The 21618-nt window shown below is 43.6% G+C and overlaps 1 protein-coding gene across 1 annotated transcript; it reads right to left on the bottom strand.

Annotated features, from left to right (window-relative positions):
* Positions 1-5943: 5943 nt before the first annotated feature.
* On the bottom strand, positions 5944-21458 carry LOC118095443 (vomeronasal type-2 receptor 26-like). Its single transcript, XM_060281223.1, has 5 exons — positions 21307-21458; positions 10357-10652; positions 10109-10257; positions 8102-8228; positions 5944-6854 (listed from the first exon to the last, which is right to left on the bottom strand). The coding sequence occupies exons 1-5, from the start codon at positions 21456-21458 to the stop codon at positions 5944-5946; spliced, it is 1635 nt and encodes a 544-aa protein (XP_060137206.1).
* Positions 21459-21618: the final 160 nt, after the last annotated feature.

Here is a 21618-nt window from a genome sequence, read left to right as displayed (position 1 = left end):
ATGCATTGGAAACGGAAAAAATCGTAAGTCGAAGCAACCCTATGTAGAAATTCGTTAGAAATTCGGAGAGTTGCAGGCCAGGGCTCAGGGATGCTGGAGAGCCCTGCCACCGCAAGCTCATGGAGGAAACTGAGAGGGCATCACTCCTTCCGGCGCAAGAGTTAAGGAGAGCACCGTGACGCAGGTCAAGGGTGAGGCGTTTGGGGGTGCCCCGACTACTTTGCTGGTGTAAGAACAGACGTACGCCGTTGCCGGATTCTGATTCGGAATGAGAGGTCATGTTTTAAGCTGTCTCTGCACTGTAAATATCTTGCACAATATAAGTCTATAAAGACAAACTGGGCTCAAGTGGAGTTACTCTAGAGTAGCCATGATGGCCATCTGACTATATGCATTCAATGAAGAACTCTTAAAAACCCAAGAAAGAAGGGGAAGGAAACCAGTGGTTATTAGAGTATCAATGAATCAAATGAATAAGGATATATCTTTGTTTTTCTTTATTATGATTTAGAATGACCATATTTTCCCATGCATAAGACTAGGTTTTCCCCTAATAATAATGACAAAAATTAGGGGGCGTCTTATACTCTGGGCCATCTCACCCCATTTTCTTAAATCTGAATCCCCACAGATAGGCAGCATCTTATACATAGGCGATCTTATAGACAGAAAAATACGGTATATGTTCAACAAAAAAACCCAAAATGTTACATTGTGATTTCAAGTTAAGAAAGTATTCCTGTTGCATAATAAAAATAAAAAAAACACCATTAAAGCTTAATTGGGGGGGGGGAGAGCTCTGCCAGCTTCATATGGCAAAAACTATCAGAGTAGTTCTGGCTTTCATGGCTACCAAACTAGTGGGTGGGGAAAAGACTGGGCAAATTTATTGTTCTTTCCTGTTCTCCTATTCAAGCAGACATCTATACTCTATGGCTTGCAACCTCCTCCCCATTCCCAGATGCTAACATGCATTCCTTGAATTCAGAAATTGTATTAGAATGTAATGAGGGGTCGAATGCCTCCTGCAGCCAATCAGAAGCTGCGGAAGCCAGGTTAAACGTTCGGGTTCCAAAGAACATTCAGAAACCAGAACACTCACTTCCAGGTTTGCAGCGTTCAGGAGCCAAAACTTTCAACTCGCAAGGTGTTCGGGATCCAAGGTACGACTGTAATTTGTATTTTTCTATCCAGAGCTTTAGTGGTTCAGTTGTCTAGTTTAAAATACTTTCAATGTTTACATACCATCTTAAAGGCTCTATGCACCCTGGGAGCAATGTATGGACCTTGTTAGAGGCTCAATTAAGGAAAATTATAGAAGAATTCCTGCCAACCTAGCAGTTCGAAAGCACGCCAAAATGTGCAAGTAGATAAATAGGTACTGCTCCAGCGGGAAGGTAAATGGCATTTCCATGCGCTGCTCTGGTTTCATTGTTCTGTTGCGCCAGAAGTGGCTAAGTCATGGTGGCCACATGACCTGGAAAAACTGTCTGCGGACAAACGGCAGCTCCCTTGGCCTGTAAAGTGAGATGAGCGCCGCAACCCCAGAGTTGTCTGAGACTGGACTTAACTGTCAGGGGTCCCTTTATCTTTACCTTTTTACAGAAAAATGGGTGTTTGGGTCTTGCAACATCAGAGTGAACATTGGCCAATGGGTCATGGTGCAGATCTGGTGTGTGTGTACACACACACAGAAAGCACATGGTAACGTGTAAGAGGTTTCCTTGGACTTGTTGTGTAAGCACAGCATGTGGCAGGCAGCTGGCTTGGGAACTGGGAAAGTTGAATTCCTCCCATTAATCCACCTCACTGCCTGGACCTCATTAGTTTAATAAATATGACCTGTTACCCATCTTTCTTGGATGTGTTGGCAAAGGCTTGCTTTTCCTTTTAAGTACAGAAGAAGTGTGTGTGTGCAAAATCAATTGACCAGTTCACAAAGTTAACAAAAGTAAGTCAGGTTTCCTATCCTGAAAACATTCAGGAATTTGACTCTCCTGTGAATGAGGTGAAAAGGTCCCATGAAAAGGCCTATTATTGAATACCTAGAGTTAAAAATTGACAAAAAGGCAGCGTTGATATTTGTCGACGCCGAAAAGGCGTTCGACAATATATCCTGGGAATTCATGAAAAAGATAATGGAAAGAAGAGATATGGGAGAGAAATTTAGACAAAGTATAGAAGCAATTTACACTAAGCAGAGGGCCAAACTGATAATAAATAACACACTATCAGAGGAAATAAACATCAGGAAAGGAACAAGGCAAGGGTGCCCCCTATCTCCGTTATTATTCATATTAGCATTGGAAGTTCTGATGGACAAGATAAGGGATAATGAGGAGATAAGGGGAATAAAGATCAGACGTAGAGAATATAAACAGAAGGCCTTCGCCGACGACCTTGTGATAACCATGGAAGATCCTGAAATTGGCATAGCAGAATTATTGAAGGATATGGACGTATTCGGAGCCGTAGCTGGATTTAGATTAAACCAAAACAAAACAAAAATGATAATTAAAAATCTGACAAAGAAAGAGAGGGAGGACTTGCAAAGAAAGTACGGTATCGAGATAGTGAAGAAAGTTAAATACCTAGGAATATGGTTATCAGAAAGGAATATAAATCTCTTCAATGACAATTACATAAAAATTTGGAATGATATTAAAAAGGACATAGCAACATGGAAAAAACTGTATCTCTCTCTGTGGGGTAGGATTGCCACAGTGAAAATGAATATACTACCAAGGCTTTTGTTTCTGTTTCAAATGATCCCGGTAGTGAAGGGCGTCACCATATTTGAGGAATGGAGGAAAGAAATTTCCAGATTTATATGGCAGGGGAAACCTCCATGAATAAGGTATAAGATCTTAACAGACAGAAAAGAGAGAGGTGGTTTCTCGTTACCAGATCTTAAGATCTATTATGAAGCCTCTGGTATGGTATGGTTAAAAGAATGGGCAACTTTAAATGACCCTGAACTTCTAGACCTGGAAGGCTTTAATAATAGGTTCACTTGGCATAGCTACCTTTGGCATGAGAAAGTCAAATCACATAGAGGCTTCTTATCACATGTGTTCAGGAGGCCGCTATATGAGGTCTGGATTAGAGTCAAAAGTCTAATAGAAAGGAAAACCCCAAGGTGGCTGTTGCCAACTGAAATCTTAACAATTAAAAAAACGAACATGGAAACGAATTGGTTATGCTATGAAGATATTCTTGTAGAAACTGAAGAGGGCTGGAAAATCTTAACCTACGACCAACTGAAGGGAAGGGGCATAGGCTGGTTACAATACCACCAAATACATGACCTGTTTAAACAAGATTATAAAAATCACGGATTCGAGCGTACGAAGTCTAAATTTCAATCAGAAATATTGGAAGGTAAAGAAAAATTGCTAACTAAGATGTATGACCTCCTCCTAGAGTGGAACACGAAGGATGAAGCAACCAAAGAGTGCATGATCAAATGGGCAGTGGACATAGGTTATAATATTAGTATCGATCAATGGCAAAACCTATGGAAAAATCAAATTAAATTTACTGCCTGCACTCTTTTAAAAGAAAACATCATGAAAATGATGTTCAGATGGCACCTTACGCCGGTCAAATTGGCAAAAATCAACAAGTCTAACAAGAAAAAATGCTGGAAATGTAATATCGAAGAAGGGAGCTTCTACCATATGTGGTGGCTTTGTGGCAAGGTTAAGATCTATTGGGAGCAAATATATAATGAATTAAAAAGATTGCTACGATATACGTTCCCAAAAAGACCTGAAGAAATGTTGTTAGGTATCTTAAGTAGAAGTATAAAGAAAGAAGACCACAAACTTTTCATGTATGCCACCACGGCTGCAAGAGTTATTTTAGCTCAAAAGTGGCGGACAATAGAAATGCCTACGATAGAGGACTGGAGGGAGAAGCTGGTAGAATACTCAGAGCTGGCCAGGTTAACGGGGAGAATCAGGGATCAAAAACAACAAAAGTTTCAAAAAGAATGGGAAAAATTTATAACTTATAAGAAAGACTATTGCAAAATTTAAACAAAGATAGACCAAGGAGAAAAGGAAAACTAGTAGATTATTACTATAAAATGCAACAAGAAGGTAAAAAACCAGGACGTATAACAAATCGAGTGGAAACATAATTGGAAAAAAGTTATCTGGTGGAGTATGTAAGGGACGAAATTAACTGAAGGGAAAGAAAACCAAAGAGAGAGAGGAGGAAGTCAAGTGGGGGAAAATGAGGGGGAAAAAAACAACAACAAAGAATAGGAAGAAAAATGTAATGATTTGAGATACAAGCCTAGGTTGACAACTGGTATGAAAGAATATTTTATTTGATAAATGTTACAATCGGATACCTGTGGCACTTTTTCCATTTATTTGTATGAAACAACTTTTTCTTCTTTTTTATGTGATTTGGTAATGTATATAGTGGTAAAATCAATAAAAAGTATATTAAAAAGAAAAAGAAAAGAAAAGGCCTTTCTGGCATTGTTTCTGTTTTTCATTACTGTAAGCCCAAATGCCCAACTCTCACACAACTATGTGAAAATGATAACTTCTGTTAAGATAGACAAACAAATTCAGTTTCACAATTCGCCAGAGAATTGATAGATTTCATCTGGTGACTATCTTTCCTTTAATTATCATAAGTACAGTAATTCCAATTTCTCTATTCCCCCCCTCCCCATGAACTTGGACACTATCAAAGCTAATGAGATAGTCTGTAAAAGATAACAAACACAAATCTTCCCCCAAATGGTGTCCTCCACGTGTTTTGGACTACAACTTCAACAGAACCAACCAGTAGGGGATGCTGAAACTTGAAATTCAAAACATACAGAAGGTGCTGAAGAAGGCTGGCAATCTCTAGCAATCACAGCTGGAATTAGGGAATGTGAATAGACAATGACCTGCCAGCATGATCAGGGTTGTTGTTGTTGTTTTAAAAAAACCATTTTCTTGCACTCTGTATTTCGTACATATAAGGAGACTACTGTCATAGTTAGAAATAGTTATTTTCAGTGTTAAGGCAATGTTTGTAGCAAGGATGGTGGCATTGCTGGTCCTGATGTTGATGCTACTTCCTCATGTAGTTCTAAAATTTTTTTGCTTTGGCTACCATAGCATTGAAGAACTCAGATTGAAAAAGTCTCCCTTTTGGAGGTGGTTCCTGCAACAATTCCTGTGAAATTTCACCTTCTTTTTCCTCTAATGGTGCCAAAATGTATTATTTTCGAATTTCATAGAATCATAGAATTGTAGAGTTGGAAGGGCCCAAAGGGTCATCTAATCCAACCCCACGCAATGCAGGAATTTCAGCTTCAGCATCCATGGCAGATGGATATCCAACCTCTGCTTAAAAACCTCCAATTAAGGAAACTCCATAACCTCAGAAGGGAGTCCATTCCAATGTCAAACAATTCCTATTGTCAGAAAGTTCTTCCTGATGTCGAGTCAGAAACTCATTTCCTGTAATTTGAATCCATCGGATTGAGTCCTTTCAGTGCATCTGGATCTTTGTAAGTGTTACATTTGTCCCAACTGAAATTCGTTTTCTAAGTGTGGACCCAGTTCTACAATCTATGAAGGCCATCTTGAATCCTAATTAGCTACCCCTCTCAGTTAGGTGTCATCTGCAAATTTGATGAACATCCCTTGAATTCCCTCATCCAAGTCATTTATAAAAATGAGGAACATCAATGGAGACAGAAAAGAACCCTGTGGCACCCCAATTGTCACTTGCTGATAAGGAAACATCCACAGGGAGACAAGAATGGCTTCCAGTATTCAATAGCAATCACGTAACAATAATATTATACTGTACTATTAAGGAAAAAAAATGTAATTTGTGGGTTTCCTAGGGAATGTTTGATTCAGTCTTCACCTCAAATTTGCAACAATGTGGAGAAAACCCCCGAAAAAAACACAAAATAGACAATTACATTTTTTGAGGTTTTCTCCTGATCAGCTGTTCCTTGTTGTTCAGCTCAGGTCTCAAGACAATTATGTAACATTTTGGGGAAAAGATGCAACCCAGCAGTCCAGCACTGGAAGTTAAAATAGAGAAGATCTCCACTGCCACCATGTATTTTCCCTTTGTGCTCAGGTAGGAAGGAATAAATGATAACCAAACACTGCAAAAGACAAACATGCTGAAAGTGATGAATTTGGCTTCATTGAAACTGCCAGGTAACTTTCTGGCAAGAAAAGCCACAGCGAAACTGACAAATGCCAGGAATCCAATGTAGCCAAGCACACAGTAGAACATGATCTCAGATCCCTCATTGCATTCTAATACAATTTCTGAGGTGAAGGAGTGCATGTCAACATCTGGGAATGGGGGAGAGGTTGCAAGCCAAACAGTGCAGATAAGTGCTTGGATGAGGGAACAGGAAAGAACAATGCAACTGGCTAGACTCTTTCCCACCCACTTCCTCATTTTGGATCCAGGTTTGGTGGCCATGAAAGCCAGAACCACTGTAGTGGTTTTTGACAGCACACAAGAAACAGCCAATGAGAAGATGATGCCAAAAGCACTTTGTCGGAAGAGACACATCGCCACATGGGGTTCTCCAATAAACAGAAATACACAAAGGAAGCAAAGCAGGAGTGAGATGAGGAGAGTATAGGTGAGATCCCGATTGTTGGCTTTGACAATGGGAGTATTGTGGTGTTTTATAAACGTTGCAAGCACTAGAGTTGTGATCATAGAAGATGAAAGCGCTAAAGAGGCTAAACAGAGGCCCAAAGGTTCTTCATAAGACAAGAAGCTGACATCCTTGGGAATACATTGGTCTTGTCTTTCGTTTGGATATTTTTCATCTGTGCATTTATGACAATCACTTGCATCTGAAATAAACGATGGAATTTTTGTGTAGCTAGAAATTACAGCATCATGCAATAAACATATGGCTGTAATATTTTAATGTCTTTACAAATCAGACATTTCGGTATTGTAATATACTTGAGCTTAGCCTTGAATTTTGTTGTGGGTTTGGTATTCAGGGGCATTCAAAGCAAAGGTACTTGTTCCCACAGTCCTAAGATGGCGAGACTCACAGCACTGACTGCATCAAGAGATCTCATTTCTCCATTGGTCACAGCTTTGGATGTAGCTAAAATCCAGCATGTCTCTGTTTCTCAGCTTCTCAGCCTTCCACCTGCTTTCAGCTCAGTTCTCACACACCACATTGGCTATGATTTTCTATCTACCTGCCAGGTGAGGTGCGGGAAGGCCCAACGATTTGCCCAGGAGGCACCATCACTTAGTTGCAGCTCATGTAATTCAAATCATTATTTTAGGATGGGGGTCATAGTACCCAGCCACAGCCATTGCCTAACTAAAGGGATGCTTATGAAGGTGCTTAAGTGACACACTAAGAGACGCGGGTGATGCTGTGGGTTAAACCACAGAGCCTAGGCCTAGCCGATCAGAAGGTTGGCGATTTCAATCTCCGTGACTAGGTGAGCTCCCGTTGCTCGGTCCCTGCTCCTGCCAACCTAGCAGTTCGAAAGCACGTCAAAGTGCAAGTAGATAAATAGGTACTGCTCTGGTGGGAAGGTAAGGGGCGTTTCCATGCGCTGCTCTGGTTTGCCAGAAGTGACTTAGTCATGCTGGCCACATGACCCAGAAGCTGTACGCCGGTGCCCTCGGCCAGTAAAGGGAGATGAGCATGCAACCCCAGAGTCATCTGCGACTGGATCTAACGGTCAGCGGTCCCTTTACCCGGTTAGAAATGGAATCTTTCAACACACCACCACCTCCAAACCCGCAACAATATTCAAGGCTAAGCTCAAGTATATTACAATGCTTAAATGTCTGGTTTAAAAAGGCATTAAGAGATTACAAACGTATGTTTTTGAATAATAATTTCATTAGAAATTATCCACTGGTGCACAAAAGAAAGCCAGAACAATCTATTTAAGGAAAGTAAGCTCAATTCTGTTGAGAGAGAGAAATGTCTGGTTTCAAAAGGCATGAAAAAGTGTTTCTTCAGCTGATATTCTGCTGAAAAGAAACCCCAGTCTCAATGTCTAATTATTAAGAGGAAGCTGAGCTACATCCGTCTGGTAATGCTGTATATAACATATTTTACCTTTCTGGTCTGAAATCTTTCCTTCTGGGCATGGAAAGCAATCATAGCAGCAAAATGCCTCACCCTCCTTCACTTTCTTGCCAGAACCAGGGTAACAACTCTCACTGCACACAGATAGAGGCTGTGCCTAATGTGTAAATGAAATGGGTTAATGATAGTCTAGATGATAAAGAGCTTGAAACCCTTAAAATCCAGAGGAATTTTCAAAAGTTACACACACACACACACACACACACACACACACACACACACACACACACACAAATCACAAAATCCAGCATTTAATAGTGGTAGTTTAAAGATCTACTTCTGCTTCATTGAAGGCAAAAGCCTTTGACTGTGTTGACCACAGCAAACTATGGAAAGTTTTTAAAGAAATGGGAGTGCCTGGTTATCTGTCTCCTGAGAAATCTCTATGTGGGACAAGAAGCTACAGTTAGAACTGGATATGGAACAACTGATTGGTTTAAAATTGGGAAAGGAGTACAACAAGGCTGTATATTGTCTCCCTGCTTATTTAACTTATATGCAGAATTCATCATGCGAAAGGCCGGACTAGATGAATCCCAAGCCGGAATTAAGATTGCCGGAAGAAATATCAACAACCTCAGGTATGCAGATGACACAACCTTGATTGCAGAAAGTGAGGAGGAATTAAAGAACCTTTTAATGAGGGTGAAAGAGGAGAGCGCAAAATATGGTCTGAACCTTAACATCAAAAAAGACCAAGATTATGGCCACTGCTCCCCTCACCTCCTGGCAAATACCAGGGGAAGGGGAAGAAATGGAGGCAGTGAGAAATTTTACTTTCTTGGGCTCCATGATCAATTCAGATGGTGACAGCAGTCACAAAATTAAAAGACGCCTGTTTCTTGGGAGAAAAGCAATGACAATCCTAGACAGCATCTTAAAAAGCAGAGACATCACCTTGCCGACAAAGGTTCGTATAGTTAAAGCTATGGATTTCCCAGTAGTGATGTATGGAAGTGAGAGCTGGACCATAAAGAAGGCTGATCGCCGAAGAATTGATGCTTTTGAATTATGGTGCTGGAGGAGACTCTTGCGAGTTCCAGGGGATGACAGAGGATGAGATGGATGGACAGTGTTCGTTAACATGGCTAGACCATGTTCTTGACCATGTCAGTGGATGACAGGAGTGCCTGGTGTGCTATGGTCCATGGGGCCACGAAGAGTCAGACACCACTAAATGACTAAACAACAAGGCAGAGTATTGTCCAAAACTGTCTCTACCTGGTTAAATCCCTTGTGCCATCTTATTGCATCCTCATTTATTTTGAACACTTGGTCTGGAGGAGCTTGGGGATCCAACCTTCCAACTTTCACTCTATGAAATGATTGGTTTGTGGGGAAAATCCAATTCATAATATCAAAACCAGCTGCTAACTCCCCATTCTTGTCAAAGGAAACTTCCCCCCCTGCACTGTTGTTAAATGAGACACCTTTCATAAACCGGTGGAGCTGAATTGAAAGGGAAAGAGCAGGAATTAGAAAATTCTGCAACTTGAGCTTGTATGCAAGATGATAGAAGTAAAATAGATTCCATTTTTGCAACGTTTCCCAAATAGAATATATTTTGAATGCTATTTTCATTAAAATGCACATTTGGGGGCTCACATCCCCCTCTAATACATGCTCCTTTTTTGTTCACATTCGTTTGGAGAATGACATTGTAAAATTAGAAGAATTTTGGATTTCAGAGGATAGCTGCGTTTAAATTTCTGTATTAGTTTGGGAAATGTGGATTTGCATGCATTAAAATTTACACAGAACGAGTTTTCTGCCATTTCTAGTATTCATTACCCGCCAAAGGCATTGGCCCTGACATTTCTGCATGCCTCTGTTCTGCATTGCACTAGATGTAGACATAGCATGTAAAGCATGGGCCATAAGATAGACAGCATTGTAGATACTGTAGCTGTGGGAGGTCATGCTCATTTCAAAAAGAGATGCAGGAAGGTTCTGCAGCTTTTCCTCCCCATTGCAAACATCACCATCCGCCTGGACTGCATTTGTATTTGGGAATACACAGCCAAAGGCCTGTTGCCAGAAGTCCTTGATGAAACCATCTCCTGTGGTGCTGGATGGGTTTCTGCTTCTAACAAATCCTTGAAATCCTGGGAGATCATTGGCATGAACTGTAAATGAGAGAGATCCGTGGATTATTTCTGTATCCCAATTCCTCTGATAGACCAGTGAAGTGAGGTCAGTCTGGGCTGCCATTATCCACAATATACCTTTTGACTTCTTCTTCATATGTTCTTGTCCTGACAGATATGGAAGCCATCTCAAGAACACAATCCCATAGGATTCTCCATATGCCACCACTACATGGGCTTTACTGTCTATGATTTTGTCATGTATTTTACCTCCCTTGTTAAACATGTCATCAATATCAGTGACAACGGTCAATGTTTGGGTTCTTTCTATGAAGGCAAAGCAGATACCACTCTGAGAAAAAGGTGGAACCACACTTTGCACAAATCTTTCTCCATTGTCGTTATCCATAGTTAGGAGTCCAATCCATGTCCACCTGAAATGCAGAAGCAAAGAAAGAATCCCTGCAAACTGTCTGTCTTCTCTGGGCACCATCTGGTAGAATGGGATGCCTGGCGTTTTGTCATTCATCACTGGGGCAGGGCCATAGATGAGCTAAAGAAAAGAGCGGAGAGGAAAGAATGGGATTGTATTGTTATGAATTTGGGGGTGGAAGTGCATAAGAGCCTTAGAAGGTTCTTAACCATGTGGTTCAAATCAAATAGATAAAATTGCAAACCAATATTGCCCTCACTGAACTGCAGCAACACCAATCAGTATAGAGGTACCTCGGGTTAGGAGCTTAATTCGCTCCGGAGGTCCGTTCTTAACCTGAAACTGTTCTTAACCTGAGGTACCACTTTAGCCAATGGGGCCTCACTTTAGCCAATGGGGCCTCCCGCTGCTGCTGCTGCCGCCGCGCCACCACTGCTGTGCAATTTCTGTTCTCATCCTGAAGCAAAGTTCTTAACCCGAGGTACTATTTCTGGGTTAGGGGAGTCTGTAACCTGAAGAGTCTGTAACCTGAAGCATCTGTAACCCGAGGTAACACTGCATTGTGTAGAGTAATGGACAGCATGCACCAGAGTATCAATAAATCTATGCTGACGAGCAGCCACATGGCTCAACATTGTCTGCACTGACTGGCAGCAACACAAACCACAATAACAAGTAAGACCCCCCCCCCACAGGAAGCGGGACATATTATCAATAATGACTACACCGACAGAACAATAGGATCCAGAATGCAGCAGTCTGAATAATAATAATAATAATAATAATAATAATAATAATAATAATAATTTATTATTTATACCTCGTCCATCTGGCTGGGTTTCCCCAGCCACTCTGGGTGGCTTCCAACAGAAACATTAAAATACACTGATTTCTTAAACATTAAAAGCCTCCCTAAACAGGGCTGCCTTCAGATGTCTTCTAAAAATCTGGTATAGCTGTTTTCCTTTTTGACATCTGGTGGGAGGGCGTTCCACAGGGCAGGCGCCACCACCGAGAAGGCCCTCTGCGTGGTTCCCTGCAACTTGGCTTCTCGCAATGAGGGAACCGCCAAAAGGCCCTCGGAGCTGGACCTCAGAGTCCGGGCTGAACAATCGGGGTGGAGACGCTCCTTCAGGTATATAGGACCGAGGCCGTTTAGGGCTTTAAAGGTCAGCACCAACACTTTGAACTGTGCTCGGAATGTACTGGGAGCCAATGTAGATCTTTCAAGACCGGTGTAATGTGGTCGCGGCGGCCGCTCCCAGTCACCACTCTAGCTGCCGCATTCTGGATTAGTTGTAGTTTCCGGGTCATCTTCAAAGGTAGCCCCACGTAGAGCGCATTGCAGTAGTCCAAGCGAGAGATAACTAGAGCATGCACCACTCTGGCGAGACAATCTGCAGGCAGGTAGGTTCTCAGCCTGCGTACCAGGTGGAGCTGATAGACAGCTGCCCTGGACACAGAATTGACCTGTGCCTCCATGGACAGCTGTGAGTCCAGAATGACTCCCAGGCTGCACACCTGGTCCTTCAGGGGCACATTTACCCCATTCAGGACCAGGGAGTCCTCCACACCTGCCCGCCTCCTGTCCCCCACAAACAGTACTTCTGTCTTGTCAGGATTCAACCTCAATCTGTTAGCCGCCATCCATCCTCCAACCGCCTCCAGGCACTCACACAAGACCTTCACTGCCTTCACTGGTTCTGATTTGAAATAGAGGAAGAGCTGGGTATCATCCGCATACTGATGAACACCCAGCCCAAACCCCCTGATGATCTCTTCCAGCGGCTGCATGTAGATGTTAAAAAGCATGGGGGAGAGGACAGAACCCTGAGGCACCCCACAAGTGAGAGCCCAGGGGTCCAAACACTCACCCCCCCCCACCACTTTCTGAACACGGCCCAGGAGGAATGAGCGGAACCACTGTATGACAGTGCCCCCAGCTCCCAACCCTTCTAGACAGTCCAGAAGGATGTTATGGTTGATGGTGTCAAAAGCCTCTGAGAGATCCAGCAGAACTAGGAAACAACTCTCACCTTTGTCCCTAGCCCGCCGGAGATTATCAACCAGTGCGACCAAGGCAGTTTCAGTCCCATGATGAGGCCTGAATCCCGACTGGAAGGGATCCAAATGGTCCGCTTCTTCCAGGCATGCCTGGAGTTGTTCAGCAACCACCCGCTTAATCACCTTGCCCAAGAATGGAAGATTTTAGACTGGGCGATAGTTGGCCGTATCTAAAGATGGTTTTTTAAGAAGCAGTTTAATAACCGCTTCTTTCAGCGGGTCTGGAAAGGCTCCCTCACAGAGAGAAGCATTCACCAACCCGCGAAGCCCATCGCTCAGCCCTTCCTGCTAGCTTTTATAAGCCAGGATGGACAAGGATCAAGGAGATAGGTGGTTGGTTTCACTCGTCCAAGCAGCCTGTCCACATCCTCGGAGGTAACAGATTGGAATTGATCCCACACAACTGGACTAGACAGGACTCTAGCACTCTCCCGCCTCAGCCCTGTTCCCATGGTGGAGTCTACCTCTTCCCGAAGCTGAGGGACTTTATCTGCAGGAGCCACCAAATCCAGCTCCACGTGGAAGTGAATCAGCTACCTGTTTGCAGGAGCAGCCCAGAATTAGCCAATCACGCGGGGCCCATTGTGTAAATAATCAGGGCCGGCTCTAGGTAGACCCCCGGTGGCGCAGGGCACCACGGCGCCGGCCCGCCAGGAGGGGGCCGTGAGCTGCGCCTGCCCGGTTCGCCGGTTCGACAACCACGCTGTGCCTGCCCGCCTGCCGCGGTGCCACACAGCAGTGCCTGTGGCAGCCGCGCTGCACGCTGCACCCGCCCGCCCACCGCGCTGGGAAATGGGGCGGGGGGGCGGAGGCATCAGTCACTCCACGTCGCCGGGGACGCTTAAGACGGCCCTGTAAATAATGTATATATAGCAGACGTTTGGGGAAAGTTTCATTCACTGATTTACAAGCTGCAATAAAGAGCATGAAATCACTACATGACTCTGAGTATATTTCACTGGTGATGAGGGTGGGATTCTGCTGAGCTGTCCGCCACGCACCGCACACAGCCGCCACAGGCAACACAGCATCGCACCGTGCATCCAGGCTACAGCTCTAGGACCCAAGGACCCAGAATGGCAACAGACAACAGTTTCATGCCATTCATCCCAGCCTCAGGAGACTGGGAAGGATATGCCACCCGCTTCCAGTTCCCCCCGGAGGCAAAGGATGTCACTGATGCAGCCAAGAAGAGGGCGACCTTCTTCAGCGTCTGTGGAGAAGAAACATTCTCAGTCCCTGTGCAATTGGGGGAATCCTGGCCACGTCACTAACCAGGCCGGCAAATCCAGTCGGCCTGGGGGTGTGGCCTGCTACATTTAAGCAGGCGCATGGCCGGGGATCTCTCAATTGCTTCCCCACTTCCAGCCATGCTCCACAACCGCCTCGTGGGGGGCCTGAGGGATGAGAAGCTGCAGCGGTGCCTCTCCGCCAAGAAGGACCTGACGTTCCAGGTCGCCCTAGAGGAGGCTCTAGCAACTGAAGCCACCAAGAGGTCAGTGCAAGGATTCCAGTCAAACATGTTGTCCCAACAGAAGGTCCACCACGAGGACCTCACTGACAACTCAGAATCTGACTGGGAGGACATGCACCGAGTGCAGCAGTGCACACAAGCCGCACACCCACCACGACAGCCTCATCTGGAAGAGGGGAACTGTGCAAGCTGCGGGGAGATCCACGACTGGAGGACTTGCCATTGTTGCAACGCAGAATGCCGACATTGCAGAAAAGTAGAGCACACCGCCCAGGTGTGCCGTGCCCGCCTGTTTGCCCCTAAAAAGCAGACCCCCCAAGTGCTGTTCACTGTGGAGAACAAACTTAAATTAAGGGGAGTGGGACCCAGACATGCTCCAAACTGCCGGGAAGGCTGCTTCTCCACAGTAAACCCACAAAAGCTCAAGGCAAAAAGAAGGGGTAATGGTCAGCCTGTCCACACATCCCAAGCTACAGAATAGAAGGCACACAGCTAGTCAAAGCCAAACAAGAATTGCAACAACACAAAAGCAAGCACATTCACACCCAATCTCCAAGGGGGAGGCTGCCAAGCACACATAAAAATGAAATGACTTAAATAACAAGGGGAACAAACACATGCAGCACATAAAGTCTTTGAAAAAGAAAATGGGGGTATTCCAACACAATCTCGCCAAATCCTTTAAAGAAGCGTATGTGTGCCCGATGGCCAAGCTCCTTTCAGCAGCAAAGAAACATGCTGCCTGATCCTCTAGGGCAGGGGTCAGCAACCTTTTTCATCGTCCCTCAGACCATGTGGTGTGCCAGACCCTATTTTGAAAAAAATAAATATGAACGCATTCCTATGCCCCACAAATAACCCAGAGATGCATGCTAAATAAAAGCACACATTCTACTCATCTGAAAACACACTGATTCCCGGACCATCCGTGGGACGGATTGAGAAGGCGATTGGGCCGCATCTGGCCAACGGGCCTTAGGTTGCCTACTCCTGCTCTAGGGCTTTGCAAAGCATTCGATGCGGGCACCTGGGCAAGGGAAGCCACCTTGCCACATTTAAACCTTTCTGTGTACAAAGCTTTGTTGGGGAAGACAGCAACGATGAAACAAAACAAAGATGTCTAGAGCAGGAAACGACGAGGAAAACTAGCGTCGAGGTCTGACGAAGGAGATGAATGGAAGCTGACTTCCCAGGCATCCTGCAGTTTAAACAGCACGTGGCCATGCCCCCGGCTAACCCAATTTGTCAGCCGGGGGCTGACCTGGCTGGGTGTCCTAATGACGTGAGCAGCATCCCTCCACCCACTGCTGGGTCACTGCGAGGTCCTAGAACCCCTCCCACAATGCACCCCCGCCCCCCCAAAAAGGGGAGCTGTCCTGCTAGAACCAGCAAGTGTTGAAATAGAAGGAAGGATCCAAGTTGTTATATATGGATGTGGCCTTGCATCAGATGGGTGTGTTCCCTTCCCTCAGCTCATTGGTAGTTAGTTAGAAATGGCCAAAAACAAAGCTGAGTTGTGTGTGTGTGTGAAGTGGAATTAGCAAGCTGGGAAGCCAGAAAGAGATAGTCATGCTTGATTGATTTTTGAATCTGGGGTTGTGCCTATAGGAGAAGTAAGACCCCTTTGGGGTGTTTATAAATCCAAGACTGCAGCTATGGGAGAAGCAAGAGTGTGAACCTCCCCATTATAGGCTCAGGTTGTATATATGCATAAAACCATGTATCATAAAGACTACGCAGTCTCCACTGTACCCCATTTCAAGGGAAACACAAACCCTGGGTAAGTGCCTGGAACCCCTGGGATCTCAAACTGCTCAGAGATTGGGGTGCCAAGCAACAGTATTTTATGAAGTCTTACTCAGAGTAGATCCATTGAAATTAATGAATCTCAGTTATGCATGTGCAATAACGTCAATGGTTTAATATAAGTAGGACCAGTGTTGAATACGTACCACCTATAGACAGAAGGTTCAAAGAAAAAAATGCACCCACATTTTGTCAATAATATTTTCAGTAAGCTTGTAATGTTAGTGGCTTTTCCTTTCAGCAGAGGTTCCTATGGCCGAGCCAGTCAACTTTTCAGTAGCATAAATAACAACCAGGGGTTTTTCTTTTAGTAATTTAAGAACATGCACAGAGATTTCACAATGTAGATTTGACATTTATAGGAAGGAATGGACATGAATTTATATTATTCACTGTGCAGCATACTAAAAAAAGATAAAAAAGGAAATGTGAGAAAGTACTAAAACTGTATAAGTACACATAGAACCAGTGCTTTTTTTTGGGGGGGGGGGTACTCAATGGTACATAGGTGAACCGTTTTTCTTTCCAAATATTAAAAAGTGCGGCATTTCCTATAACAATCTCATGGTGAGTGCTGGCACCTTTTTTTCTTAAAAACAAAACAAAAAAGCACTGTATTACACAAACACACAAAAAGAGACCCAGCATACCTGTGGAATCTTGTAAATATCCACAAGTGTCGCCACTTGAAGTGAGGTTGGCGGGTCCAGTCCCCCAATGACCCCAATCAGGTTAGTTTGGACATCACAGTTGTAATTTGGAACAAAAACTCCCAGGGTGCATATTAGTAGTATGGTAGCATGGTAGGTCCACTTCTCAGTGAAATAGCTGTCATAGATGTGGAAGCCCAAGGTGACATTTCGTAAGAGCTGAGGGTTTTCATTGATCTCTTTTACTGCAAATGCCAAGGCCAGGATGTGCTGATAATTCTTAGGTACTACACTGGAAGGTAAGTTGTATTCTGAATCATAAGGAACCACCACATGTTGTAAAAAGTATTGCAAATGTTATAAAAATAATGTATTCTGTATATAGTCTATTTATTTATTATTATTATTATTATTATTATTATTATTATTATTATTATTATTATTAATATTTATATAGAAACTTTCTTGAGGTAACCTTAACCATACAAATTTTGAACCAACCACCACCAAATTTTACCATTGTTCATCAAAACATTTCTATTCTTTCCTATTCTTTATCATTAAAGTAGCAATTCAGAGCAGGGCGTTCAAAAATAAACAGTATAATTTAAGATCTTTAGGATATTATATTTCATACAAATGTCAGAACACATCTCTATTTTTTTAAAAAAACAGTTGTTTCTTTGGATAGTATATTACCTTTCAAAACAAATAATTCATGGAATGACAATTAAGACTGATAACAAATAATAGTTTTAAAATATTATAGTTAAGGCCTTACACAAGCTCTTCAGGCAAAGGTGATGGGGGTTTTTCAGTGAAGGTGATTGCACTGGAGACGATGAAACTGTGGGAAGCGATAGCTCCAATGATTAGGTCGCCTGACTGGTGGTACTCATGAAGCGGAGGGTGTGGATCATCAACCATGCACTTAATGATGTGCGCTTTGCTTACCATGTGAGGAAGCAGTACCAGAAGCAAGATGAACAATAACAGCATTGTGGGCAGAAATGTTTTCTCTAGATGCAAATTTCTTATTTTTACCTCAAAAATCACAGGACAAAAATATATAGGGTCAGAAATCAGACTGACACCTTCTTGTCTAATAGTCTTAAATCCTAACCTCAGTCCTAGATTTCTGGAGGGTATATTTATACAATTATTCAAAAACTGTGCTATTAGTTTTTCTGGAATCCACAGTAAACTGCACTGTAGTGTTGGAAAGTAGCTGTGTTAATTAGAGTCCTTGGATAATTAAAGAGGGAAGTAGTCACCAATTCAACAAGGAGCATTCCATGTGGAATTGCTGGAGACATGTTTTTCATGTCTGAAATTAACTTTTTCTTTCAATTCGTTAAGGTCTCAAGGAGCACCTGAATTGACTGTGACAAACAAGAAATTTGTCCAGAGCCAAAGAAAAAGGGGGTGTTTAATCATGGGATTGTCTTGCTGCAGAACAGGGGTACCCAAAGTGACCCTCCAGAAGTTGTTAGACCCCAAACCCCATCATAACTGACCACAGACCAGGCAGACAGAGGTTGAAGGGAATCTGAGTCCAAAACCTACTGAGCACAAGACGTTGTTTATGCCTGTTTCAGGACACAATCAGTGGCTTGAGGTTGGTGCTCATTGGAACAGGTATGGCAGAGAGGCCGACCATAGGTGTAAATAGAACTAATGAAAAGCAGAGCCAAAGTTAGTGGCCAGGGCGATCAATTCTATTTGAATACAGAATTGGGGGGCCAACAATAAAGGTAAGAGCTGTACAGTCATACCTTGGTTTGCGACCGCCTCCGTTTGCGACTGCTTTGGTTTCCGACCACTGCGGACCCGGAAGTGCTTACAGCGTGCATCAGGGAGTGACCGATTCGGGGAGCGACCGATTGCGGTCGCAAACCGAGGTATGACTGTATACATACAGCTAAATAACATCATATGAACTGCAAATCTGCCAACAGAACATTTTCCTCTTTTGTGTTGCCCAGGCAAATGCATTATGTGATCCAACAAATAACAAGACTGTACAGTGATGATGTGATAAAAGCAGGCCAAATCTTTATTGACTGCAGTAGGCAATGTGAGGGTTGGCATGGCTTTGGGTCCCAGAATCAGTTCATCATTCCACAAACCATGTAACATAAGTTGCTGAATTGTAACTTATTACCAAACTTAAAACCACGGAGAGACCTGGTCTGAATAGAGACATTGGATTCTTATCTCATTATACACGATAAAGCTATTTTTAGCCATCTCACCGCTTGCATTGACGGGGCTCCCCCTACCAATGCTTGACCTTCACAGAACTCCTTGAGTGATGGGCAGGAGTCAGATATAGTCAGGTCAATTCCGATGCCTAAGCCAATATCGCTCACATTCTGTAACCAATAAAGTTTTGGCCTAAGTTTGCCCAATAACCATTAACCCCTTAATATCCGTGTCCTTGTGTCTTATTCATCAACAAGGGGGAAGCTTTGTTGCAATTCTAGATGCTGATATTAACTCAGTTGTTGAAGAAATTGCATTGCAATGAATGAGGGGTCTGTTTTACTGTGTCTTGTGCTACATGGGCTTCTTGGTCATTGCCAGTTTTCCTGTGATTTTCTTTGCCAGGAAATTACCAGACATCAAGTTCAAGACAAAATGATCACTTTCAGCATGTTGGTCTTCTGCAATGTGTGGTTATTTTTTATTCCAACCTATCCCAGTGCCAAACGAAGATTCATGGTTGCTGTGAAAAAAAATTCTATCTTACCTACCAGGGCTGGCTTGCTGTGTTGCATCTTTTCTCCAAAATGTTACCTTTACCTACATGCCAGAACTAAGCAATATGGAACTGTTCATAAGAAGAATGAACTGAAAAAATGAGTCTCTGTCCCTTCAGTGGATCTTTTTGAGATACATTAATTGTTTTTCAGTTCTGAAAATCTGATAAAAGATATCTTAGAAGGAAACTCTCAGAGGCATTCTCATATACAATAGAATTCACTTTTTGTCAAAGCAGTAACAATGGGACCAATGAATCTCTCATATGAATGAACCTCAGTGATAAAAACTGATACATTAAATATTTAGTAGAGGTATTTTCCTAGGATTGCCATTCATCCTGAATACATCATTTGTCAGCAGTTTCCTGGTGGAAATTGCCCCCACCGCAAAACAAGTCCAGGAAAATGCAGCCAGCCCATGTCAGCACTGCCGATTTTGCCAATTTTCCATAAAAAAACCTCAAAAACAGCAAACTTCTTTGCATTTTTTCCAAAAAAGATCTAATTGAGCATAAAAGAAGCTCAAGAATTTCTTTTCTGTCTGGATGTTCACTGTTTGAAATATGGCAATCCTATATTTTCCATTCCTATTTTTGGCTTTGTGGTGCCACTTACTAAATTTGCAATTTCAACATTCTCTACATAAAGTATTTTCTGTATGTTTGATTCCTCCCTTCCATGTATTTATCTGGAATAAGCAATGACAATGTTCATGGACCCTTTCATTCACCCTAATTTATTTATTAATTTATGCATGAACGCTTAAAAGCTATTAAATGGGAGGATTATTTTTGAGAAACTGCTTTCATTATTGTGACCAGCATCAGTTGCGTGGCAATGTCCCTCCCCCCCTCCCCCATGGAAATAATGACACATGAGACACCAATTAGGGTTAATGGGCAGAAAAGGCAACAACTTTATTGGTTATGGATGTTGAGCGGTATTGGCTTAGCCATTGGACCCTAACTGGCTATATCCAGCCCCAGCCCGTGTGCTGTGAGTCTGGGAAGTGTTAACCACCAGCCAAGGAGCCCTGTGATGCATATTGACAAGGAACTCCCCCCCCCCTGGGGTCATCGATAGGGGCGTGCCTTAGGCCCTGACCTCCCTAGGCTTCGGGCAGGGCCACACCCCTGGAATCCTTTAACGGAATACCCCTCTATTTTGGGGGCAGGTGATGGCGCTACCTCCCCTCCTCCTGACTTCAACATTAATATTCCAATGCCTAACCACCACTCGAGCCTAAAGGGCTTGCCGCCAATACCCTCACACCTGGAACCAATACCTGATACCCTTGATTTTATCAGACAGCCAAATATCGTTTCCTGCATTTGAAAGATGCACGCTATCGTTGGGGTAAAGGTGCACCTCATGAGATCTAATGGCAGGGTGCCGGATAACCTGACCCTTCAGCATTATCACCCTGTGCGCCACAGCAGAGTCCAATAGCCTTCTTGCATTGTTAAAAGTGAGAGGGTGATGCCTATCTCGCCACACGCGCCTCTGAAACAGCGATGACCATATGAGCGTCAGGTTTGGGAAAGAGGCAAGCAGTTCATCAAAGTCCTTGTATATCTTCCAGTTCAAATCAACGGATTTCCTATAGGCCAAGTCATTTTTGCCAAGCAAAACATCAGGGGGACCTTGCGAGACAGCCCTGGCTTTCACAACTGGTAAGAGTTCATCCCAATACATTACACTTCTAGCGATTCAGGATACCCTGACTTTTCCCGGAAGGCTGAGACCGCAACCAAGACCAGAATCGATCGCCCGCGCCCAGTGGACTATGCTGGGACCGCATATCCACACATGCAATAACTGGTTATCTGAAAGTAATAGGAAGAACAACGAAGGTCAGGAGGATTGCAGGTTGATTACCAGGAGGTCCGAACGTACCCCTTGTAAGTGTTTGACTTCCACCGCCCTAAATCCTTAATCCTTTTGGCTGATAACCCAAGATGTACATCCATGGTAGCAGCACCAATTCTAAAGGAGTTGGCAGCAAACTCGTCAGGCTGGAATCCACTGTTGGCGATAGCCTTGGACATCACGCATGTGAACTGGTGGCGCGTGAGCCGGGAGCCATCCTGGTGAATTAGTAATGGACCCGGACCAGCTGACCTTAAATAAAGGAATCGCCTAGTATCTTTCACCGGGCAGGGCCCCTTATGTCCAGTCGCAACAAGGCTCCCTTCCCCCTTTGGTCTG

Source organism: Zootoca vivipara, chromosome 13 (genome assembly GCF_963506605.1).
Source record: "Zootoca vivipara chromosome 13, rZooViv1.1, whole genome shotgun sequence".
NCBI lineage: Eukaryota > Metazoa > Chordata > Lepidosauria > Squamata > Lacertidae > Zootoca > Zootoca vivipara.
Note: the sequence above shows the minus strand (reverse complement) of the source record. Positions and strands in the feature narration are given on the sequence as shown.

Bases quoted from the DNA above. Each gene is read 5' to 3' on its own strand.
- LOC118095443 (XM_060281223.1), bottom strand. From the start codon at position 21,458: ATGTCCAAGGCTATCGCCAACAGTGGATTCCAGCCTGACGAGTTTGCT. The intron at 10,653-21,306 runs GTACGTTCGGAC...TCTGCATTTCAG, and splicing joins AAGTCAAACACTTACAAGGG to GTGGACATGGATTGGACTCC. The intron at 6,855-8,101 runs GTAAAATATGTT...CGTTTATTTCAG, and splicing joins AAAGATTTCAGACCAGAAAG to ATGCAAGTGATTGTCATAAA.